This window comes from Cyprinodon variegatus, unplaced genomic scaffold (assembly GCF_000732505.1).
Source record: "Cyprinodon variegatus isolate N-32 unplaced genomic scaffold, C_variegatus-1.0 Scaffold254, whole genome shotgun sequence".
In the NCBI taxonomy this organism is placed as follows: Eukaryota; Metazoa; Chordata; class Actinopteri; order Cyprinodontiformes; family Cyprinodontidae; genus Cyprinodon; species Cyprinodon variegatus.
Window position 1 is genome coordinate 163,269 of NW_015150707.1, and position 9,860 is coordinate 173,128.

The window sequence follows — 9,860 nt, forward strand, 5'->3', positions numbered from 1 at the left end:
CGCCAGTCTATAGCAGGACAACACAGAGACAAACAGGACAAACAATCATTCATGCACACACTCACACTTAAGGAGAATACAGAGAAGCCAATTAACCTAACAGTCATGATTTTATACTGTGGGAGGAAGCCGGAGTACCCGGAGAGAATCCAAACATGCACAGGGAGAACATGGCACTCCATGCTAAAAGATCTACTTAAAAAAAAATCTTGTTTTACTAATAGTTGGTAGATTATTCCATCTTAACCTAAACTTGTTTTTAACATTTCTAAACCTTTATTCTACAACTGTTTGATCTGTTCCTGGGTCTCCATGATCCTTTTTACTCACTAATGCTCTCTAACAAATGTTTTTGTTTATACTGAGAAAAAAACCCACATTAATTTGTCTCATTATCCAGGTATGCCTAATTTATTTTTTGTCAGATTATAAAAAAAAAAAGTGGTTTACCCTAACCCTCTGCAATATTGTAAACTACCTCTATTTTTTTTAAAAGGGGGGACCCAGGGTGGATCTATGTTGTATCAGGAAGGGTATATAGCATTAAGACTCACTTGCCAAGTCTGTGTACAAGACATTATGACCTGCCGTGGCAAGCTGTTTGGACTCAACCATCTTTTTTCTTGCACTAACTTAACATATCATGTCAAATGTCAAATACATTGATGCTTTGGGTTTTATTATGATTAAATGTAGTTAGTTGGTTTTAATACTCACTTAGCTGAATACTATCTTGCTTAATTTATTCACCTTAAGTTGATGCTAGTTTGTGTTTTAATAGTTGAACAGAAAAATTAAGATAATAATACAGATGTTGAAATCTTCTGCAGGTAATAAGTCGGATCTCCATGCTAAGAGACAGGTGCTGTTTGAGGATGCATGCACCCTAGCTGAAAAGAACAGCCTGCTGGCTGCTCTGGAGACATCAGCTAAGGAGGCCCAGAACATAGACGCCGCCTTCATCCTCATGGCTCGGGAGCTGCTGGCCCGCAACGGCATGACCATCGCAGATCAGAACTCTCATTGCTCTCCGCAGTTCATGCTAAGCGATTGCTCACATCCAATTCAAGGCAACGTTTCAGACAATAAAAAGTGTGGGTGCTGAAAAGACAATCAGATTTAGCATTTGATACAAAGCTGAAGAGCCTAATGATAGTTTGTAGTTTCTTTGAAGACAATGTTTGCAAGTTCGGTTTTAGATGTTTTTTTGTGTACATATTCTTGTTATAGTATTTATAAATCTTAATGGAATCTGTAACTAAGGTTTGAAATATTCCTCTTGGGGATAAACTGCTGCAAAATGTAATGAGTCGTGCCTTTGCTGCAGGAATCTATACAAACGTTTTTCAACAGTAAACACCATTTTCAGCCTACTTTCAGCTTGTTTCATGTTTTTAATTGTTGTTACAAAGTATTGCTTTTACAGTACATTACCAGAGTTCCGAAGTATTGACCTGAAGTTTCCTTCACATTCAAATCTTCATTAAAGATGGAACAAATACTGCAGTTCAATAAATGTAGTAAACCACTCCTCGTTTTCTGTACAAACTCCTGCAGTGCAATCCTGTCAACTTCACAGAAACATTCAAAAATATCAAGTAAAAAAAACAACTTTTTTTTTTAAGCTAAATTAAACAATGGCAATTTAATCTCCTGAGCATTACTGGTTATACATTAACCCTGAATTCAAAACAAATCAGGCTGGAAAATACCAGCTGGCACACCATAAAAAATAAGAGGAAAAGATTTATTTTTCAAATAAAATTCCTCTTCATGTCAATAAGTGCTTTTTTCCCATTAAGCAACATTTGTGGCTATTTAGCCTTTGCTCTGTATTGATTTAAATATCCTTAAGCTGTGCTTTATTTAAGCAGCCAGACAACTATAGTCTCTAAGTTATCTTTTAAAGATTTAAAGAGCTGATGTAATTAGTTTAAAAGCAGGTCAAAGGTCATGGTTACAGAATTCTATAAATAAAGACGATATGAAAATAAAGTGGGCATACAATATTAAAGGTGAGGTTGTGTTAGCTGATTAAAACTATGTTATTTATGTGAAATCTGACTGATCTATAAATTCTGATCCTATTGTGGATATGTGTGTGTTCTCCACATTTCAAAAACAAAACAAACTAAAATCTAAAAAAACAAAAAGCTGAAATAAACGTGCAGCACAGGTATTCGCATCCTTGACCTTATCACCTTTGTTAAATCTCAATTTAACTTTTCTGGGTTTTTTTTAACTTTTACACACACCATGAATTATAGGAAATCTGATGAACTTGAAATGTTTCCTTCTTGGATTCTTCTGACATCTACATTTTTATCCTTTAGTTAGAAACAGTTAAAATGCAGGTTCCTATAATATAAAGGCATCAGTCAGACTGGTAAGAAAAAAGTATTCACAGCATCGGACACTGACAGTAAAAATAGCCATCAATGGTCCGAGAACAGAAAAAAATACTGTCCTGTATCTTTTAACTGCCAATAACCTCCTCAGGAAGTTCTGCAGTAATGTGTTAATGAGGCATTCATTGATGCAGGAGATCAGGATGATGGCTGCTCAGGACTGTGTTGGAAAATATCCCTTATTCAAACATGCATCTTAATTATTAATCGGAAAGTTTTAATGATCCAAGGAGAGGAAAAATAAGGTTTTGTAAATCCCTATTCCAGAACCTAACATTTGCAGGGCAAAGAAAGCGAATGCTGCTGATTTTTTATCAAAAAGGCTGAATGATAACTAAAGGATCAGATTAAGGTTATGCATATTTATGCAACATTATTGTGTTTTTTTGTTTTTCTTGTGACGGATGTTTTATTTCTTTTGGATATAATCAATTCATACGTGATGTGTGTTGCATTAATGGTGGAAAATGTTAAGATATTATTCATTATAAATTTTTTTTTTTTTTTTTTATAAAAATGAAAAAATAAGCCATTTTAAGAGGGTGTGAAGACTTGGGAAAACATAGCTTTTTCAGCCAATCAGAAAAATTAATCAGTAACAGCCAGGATATGTATAATAGTTTTTTAAAAAAGAGAACCAATCTGAATATTTCTGCACTACTCTAGAGGCCAGCCTTCCTCCTGGAAAACCAGCTCCACAGCCTCTTTCACGTCCTGCACCACGAACGAGGGCTGTGTGAGGGTGGGGTCGAAGCGGAAGTCCCTGTGGCCGTGGAAGATGCGTTGCTCGGTAACCGTCTGCGCTGGATCTGAAGGCAGCTCCTGTTGATCTCTGCTGTACACGCCTGTACAAACCAGGATAGACCTGCAACCTTCAGGAAGGTCTTCCTCTGACCCGTAAGCTGCACCGCCCATTTCTGCCGCTGTCATTTTATGTTGGCTCTCGACAGCTTCATTCGCTGGATCTGCTCCTCCTCCACTCTTGGCCTTCACTTTGGCTTTGGTGCGCTGGGAGGCCTGAAGGTAGCGATTGTAGAGGTTTGCTCCATATATGTCTGCCATGGGGTTGTCTCTGTTGAAAAAGGTTAAACTAATCAAAATAATGATTTTTTAAAAATGATTTTCACATTTGAAACATTGAATAAATAAACTCACCCTATAGCGTAGAGCGTCTTCACAGGTGTGCTCCAGCCAAGTTTCTCCGCCTGTTGCCTTATTAACAGCTCAGCGTAGTTATAAGTTACCACACTTGGTTTACCAATCAGAGCCTCATACTTCAGATCGTAACCTGTGACCTTTTTGTACAGACTCTCTAAGCAAACCAGGAACATACCATGTCCAAACCTGTAACACAAGGACAACTCAGCATTCAATGTGCCAAACTCTGAGTAATTATGGGTTTAGTGGATCAAACAGACATGCCTTGGATTTTTTGCCTCTGCCATCCACAGCAGGTCCATATTGCAGGCCAGGACGGGGATGTGAGGAAACTGGGTTGAGGTCCATGATTTGCCTGGATCTCCGTTGGTTAGAAGAACGTCTATGATGAGCTGAAGATTGGTCTCCCATCTGATTGGCTCACCAAATAAAATCACAGCTGTAAATATTAAAGCAAGGCACCTTCTGTTTAAAAGTTAACCTTCAGCAAATACTCATTTTCAGAGCAAACATTGTTATTAAAGTGCTGTGATTTATCACACACACACACACACACACACACACACACACACACAAAAAAAAAATAGATAGCTGAACTGCTGCGCAATAACTGCTTAGGACAGGAAGAGAAAAATGTATAGGGTCTGTATGTAGGTCTAGGGGAAAAAAAAGTTATGGGCCAATATTCACAATGAGGAAACCTAAGTATTGACACGCACTGTCCAATATTGTGTACCCCAAAATGAAACTATTAATTGAAAAGTTATAAGATGGAATTAAATTCTATTAGCAAAACGAGTCTGTAAAATTACAGACTAAAGGAGTCACGCCTGGTTGCTGTTAAAAGCATTTCTTCCTAAACAGGGGCAGAGCAAGGAGGTTTTCATAGGGTGGTGAGGCGGAGATGTGCACTATGGTGTAGCCAGAAACTGAAAAAATAACAGTTCAGGTTGATTCTACATAAATAAATCTGTACCAAAGGGAAAATGAACGAGCATAACATCTATATTTCACAAATAAATAATTTAAGAGGCCAGATTTCCATGAAGCCCTTAAAAATAAATATACCGTATATGCATATTTATACAGCTATGCTATCTAAATTAATTATATATGTTTCTGCTTAACTCTTTAAGGCCTAAAACATGAAATAATAATCAGAAAAATTCTATCTTTTTCAAACTAAAGTTGTTATTAAAATCTCAGAAATTAAATTTCTGTTCATTACTTGTGTCTGATTATATAAGAATGGAATAGAATAGAATAGAAAACCCCTTTAATACCCCACAGTGGGGAAATTCTGGTGTTTACACCAGCAAAGATTATAGAAAAAATGGTCACACAAATGTGGACCTAGAAAAGTGTATAAGAATAACATAATAGTGAATAGTTAAAAAAGAAAAACAAATTAGGTCTCCCTTGCAAGAGATTTTTAAACTCAATGGGTATTATGTGGTTAATAAAGGATAAATAAAAAAAAAACAAAACACTGTACTATAAAGTATTTTAACAATATAAATACTGTGCACCTGTAGAATAAATAACCAATAAGTGAGGGTTTTCAAGAACAAACATGTCAAACTTATGATGTAGAGGTCTCAAAATTTCATATATGTCAAATATGATACACTTATTTGTTTAATATGCACTTAAAATAGGCTAAGAAGTTGCTCTTTATCTGTCATAGAAAACTTTTATGACTATAGGGACACATCATATCAAACTTTATTTACAGCATTCTGGTTCCCTTTGTTATAGAGGCGATCTGGTTGTGCTGGAGGTTTTGAATTAGGTCCACATGGGAACATTAAATCACCTGGTAAGGTCATGGCCACCCCTGGCCAACTTCTACCTCTGCTCACAAATCTGGCATTGGCTCAAATGCAATACCTCATATTGGCAACAGTTAGCTACGAAGGAAGTGGGTCATGATAATAACGATAATATCAGAACAGTGTTAGTGACATTAGCAAATTTACACATCATCTCTCATATGTTTTTGGTTTTATAATGCAGACCTTTAGTGAAGGCTGTATTGATTTAGCAAAGCAGTAAGGAGCTCCTTTCCTACCCTGCATAGAGTTTTACTATTGACCCCACCAAAAGGTGAAGGGATAGGAGGTAGAAAAAAAAACTAAGAGCAATAATTTGAGGTATTTAGATTGAGCCTTTTACTCCCATAAAAAAAAATATATATTCAAACTAGATCAGATGAACATGTGAAATGATGCCACGGCAACAATATGTAAAATTATTTAAAGATTTTATAAAAATTCTGATTAAGTGCAAAGAAAGAAAACTTGTCTTTGTTCGTATAAGCTGCTTGTGTGAGGGAAACATACCATCTATTGGCTGTAAGCCTTTAGTGGGAGGAATCTGTAAGAAATTTGACAATAAGCATTAAGTTTCTAACTTATGAAAGCGTAAACCGATTTGAGCAATTAGTTACACTTACAGAATCTTTGGGTCTCCTGCTGTGGTCCACAACATCCAGGACAGGGTACGCCTCTCTGAGCATATCTATGGTTACAACATCCTCAAAGCCCAGGCTGGGATTTTGTGAGTTAAAGTCACACAGATGAGAAAGGTTGCTGAAGCTGTTAAAACATGTTCTTTAAAGGTAATGGTCAGGCTAAATCATCCATCACTACACTGTCTACACTTAATTGTCTTTGCATTGCAGAGCAGGGACTGGTGCCCACCTTCCAAAGGCATGGGATTAAAGGTAGACCTTTCACCCTGGACAGGTCACTAGTTCATCATAGGGCAGCAGAGAGACACTCAGGATAAACAACAATGCACACACACACACTCATATAGAAAGGAAACTTTAAAAACTCTTTCGTTTTTAAGGAAAAATAATAGTTTTTTGGATTGGCAGAGATCAGAGAACCTGGAGAGAATCTAAACATGCATGAGAAGAGCAAACCAATTCCATGCAGCAATACATCGTCAGGCTGGGATTCATCGAATTTTACAAGGTAATGGCTTGTTTGGATAACCTGACAACAGCCAGATGCATGTCTAGCTCCGCCTAGCTCAACTCACTGAGTGGTTATTATTTGGATGTCCTAAACTTTGTACCACATTGTACTACCTTGATAGTCTTAACCTTGTAGTTGTTAGAAATCACTGCCATCGGACCTTTTGGACCAACCATGCATCAATTTTTACTCCTCAGGGAGAAATCTCATACCTGCTTTAACACCAAACAAATAATCACCTACTTAGTTTTATTACGGATCATATTCTAGAACGATCAGATTGACCAAAAGGCAAAGATTCAAATAAAATAAAGAATATAATTTAACTATAACATACATGATAAATGGGCAATTTTATAGCTATTTATACAAAAAAATATATATAAATAAGCTGGTGCTTCAAAACATAGGTACAAAACTAATTTGTTATGGGTAAGAAATGGAGAAGAAAAGGTGTGAGCACACGCTGGGTTACAACTAGTAAAATTACAAACGATCTGTTAAGTGTACATGCAACAATACCACACATTAAAGAGGTACGACGACAACAAAAACAACACCTCCTACTTTTTTGTGACCATTCTTAACAGTTTTGAATAATTATAGTATTATTAGAATTTTCCTATGATGAGTTTTTATTTTGCCCAAGAACCATTTAGCTAAAATAACATCAACTTGTACTCATTTAAACACCCTAAACCATTTCATCTAAAGGAACAGATCTGTGAGAGGCCTCACTGATGCAGGGGGGACAAAGATTAAAAGCTGATAAGAAAGTGGAGCTTGCACCAGCACACTAAATAAACAAATCATGCACGCTGGCCTAGACAAACAGCCAGAGTGAGCAGAGGAACCGGTTTCCCTCAGATAAGATAGGATACTTGTGAGCCACCTCCTCAACAGGACCCTGGCCTGAGACCAGTACGCACATTTTGTGAAACTGTGTAAACATTCGCAGAGGGCTGTGGGACAGCATCACCTGGTCTGGAGACACCTGGAATAAAAAGAAATAAAGGACATAACCTGAAATCGTATGGAGATGGATGAAGCTGATAATAGTTTAAATGTGTTTCAGTTTACCTCCACCTCCAACAGATGGGACAGATGCTCAGCTTTGGTCTGCCTCATGCAGTTCCCTGCGTTTGTGACAAACACCACAGGAACTTTGTACTTTCCATTGCGGTCCACCAGGTTCCTGAAGCACTGCTTAGCGGCAGGGATCGGGGTCCTACCTCGGACTAGGACCCCATCTATGTCAAAGAGGAGTCCAAAGGAGCTGGGGTTCTATAGGAGGAGGGGTCAGAGTAGGGATATTTATTAAAATGTACACAAGAGAAAATAAGTGCTTTGGTCAGATGAGACCAATAATTCAAGTTCTGATCTCGAAGAAAACATTGAGTTATATGAAGGATGTAGCACTATGCCTTCAAACATCTGGCCAGGTAATATAATTTAAAAAACATCTGATAATCTAAAACTTTTAAGTTGATAAAAAAAACCCAAGACACCCTCCTCTGTTATGCGTTGCCATAGAAATATGAAAAATAATTAAGTGATATACCTAAAAGAAAGATATGGACCTACATGGTTCCAACATTCAGACACCTGAGAGTACCACTTTTATCTGTTTAAACAGTTCAATACAAGCTGAACAGCATGAGTACAATCCTGCCATTATTTAGAAAGGGGACAGACTGTGTGTTTCAGAAACCAACACGGATTGTTTTGATGAAAAATGTGCAAATCAACCCCAGAACAACCCCAAAAAGAGCTTGTAATGGTGCCGGCTGAAGCTGGTAATAGAATGTTATTATCAAAATGGGGAGTCCCACTTAAAAATGAGCTGCAAGTCATTACTCTAAAAGCAACATAAAAAGGCCAAAATGCTGATTGGAAATGTCCACAAGGATTTCTTTTGCGGTCTGATAAAATACAATTCAAGGTTAAGACCATAATGTCCTTATATTTTTAGGAAATAGGGGGAAAACTTGAAAACACCTTCCCAACTGTGAAGTATGGGGGTGGCTGTATCATGCCTCTGCTAGAGTAATAAAGAAACGTGTCAAGACACTGGACAAATGCTTGTGCAAAAATACAAATGACTAATGAGCAGACAGCTAAAATAACTAAAAAGTGGCTTTACAGATGTTTTGGGGTGAGTGGCCATCACATCTGTACAATAGGAAATGTCCAGAGCTAGAAAGAGCCACTAACCTGACTAAAAATTGGGAAATTTTTCAGTGAGAAGCTGCAAACAAATTGGTAATTTGGTCATTCTAAGTGACCTAAAACAGGAAATTGAAGGCTGATTTAATCTAATCCAGTGGGGGGATTTTTTTTTTTTTAAATTAGCATAAAAAACTCTTTATACAACTTTAAAATTATTAAGGTTTCATACAGACTAGACCAAATAAGCAATTACTTTTGAACAGAATAAACTGGGCTTGGATCTGGATTTGACTCTATTATCATTGATGACTTTAAAAGGAAATCAAGCCTATGTAACTGGATATGAATGGGATCTGTTTGCCTTGCAGAGGACTGTGAAGGTGACATTTGCTTTGATTTGATTTGGCCCTGCAGGATCCTTTTGAAGAAGGGGTCCCCATGAGCAGGGGTTCCAGGTTATGGATGAATGTGTGTTTATAAAAAATAAAAGTAACTCCAATTCTTTTGTCATTTCAATATAAACAAACTAATATTTTGAAACAGAGACAGTCACTATTACTGCACAACATAAAGCATTAAAAGATTTAATACATCCTGATCTGATCGATGCTGCAATGAATTTACCTGCAAAGCAATCACTTACATTGCTGTAATATCTTGCTGGTTTAGCTGCTCCCTCGCAGCTTGATCTGAGCGACTGCCAACAACTTTTAAGACACCTCAGTCTCTGCATGGCTGCAGGCACCTAACGGGCAAAGCTCCGGAGGGGAGAAACAACCAGCGATCTGGATACTTGTATAGAAACCTGAGGTAGGAGCTCATAACATTCCCACCAGCGCGTGTCAACACTTAGGTTTCCTCATTGTGAAGCTGCCACCATTCAGGACAAACTGTCCCACTATTACTGTCTGTAAGAAGCGGTGCGCATGCGCAGAACAACACCTCGCACAGTTATTATGTAATGTTTTATTGACGTTTCATTTCACCGGAAACACGTCGGCAAATTAATACTTCAGCAGAAATGAAACTAGAACAAACTAAGGTACAAACTAAATTTTCAGTTTGTACAATTGTTTTTGTGAATAGATTTAAGATTTTAAGGCTTTTTTTCCCCTTTAAGATTTTACAATCTTCCACGTTC

At 37.3% G+C, this 9,860-nt stretch overlaps 2 protein-coding genes across 3 annotated transcripts in view; one reads left to right on the top strand and one right to left on the bottom strand.

Moving 5' to 3' along the window:
• The window catches only part of LOC107089486 (ras-related protein Rab-19-like), a 6,083-nt gene extending 4,956 nt beyond the window's left edge, over nucleotides 1-1,127 (top strand). For both annotated transcript variants that reach the window (XM_015382307.1, XM_015382308.1), the window contains one exon: nucleotides 831-1,127. In XM_015382307.1, the coding sequence (XP_015237793.1) occupies nucleotides 831-1,105 (275 nt within the window). In that variant the 3' untranslated portion in view covers nucleotides 1,106-1,127. The remainder of the gene's footprint in view (nucleotides 1-830) is intronic.
• An 83-nt stretch (nucleotides 1,128-1,210) lies between these two features.
• Nucleotides 1,211-9,631, bottom strand: LOC107089484 (cat eye syndrome critical region protein 5 homolog). The gene is made up of 8 exons (XM_015382305.1): nucleotides 9,363-9,631; nucleotides 7,631-7,834; nucleotides 7,432-7,544; nucleotides 6,022-6,115; nucleotides 5,909-5,942; nucleotides 3,831-4,005; nucleotides 3,564-3,752; nucleotides 1,211-3,480 (listed from the first exon to the last, which is right to left on the bottom strand). The coding sequence occupies exons 1-8, from the start codon at nucleotides 9,450-9,452 to the stop codon at nucleotides 3,066-3,068; spliced, it is 1,314 nt and encodes a 437-aa protein (XP_015237791.1). The 5' UTR covers nucleotides 9,453-9,631; the 3' UTR covers nucleotides 1,211-3,065.
• Nucleotides 9,632-9,860: the final 229 nt, after the last annotated feature.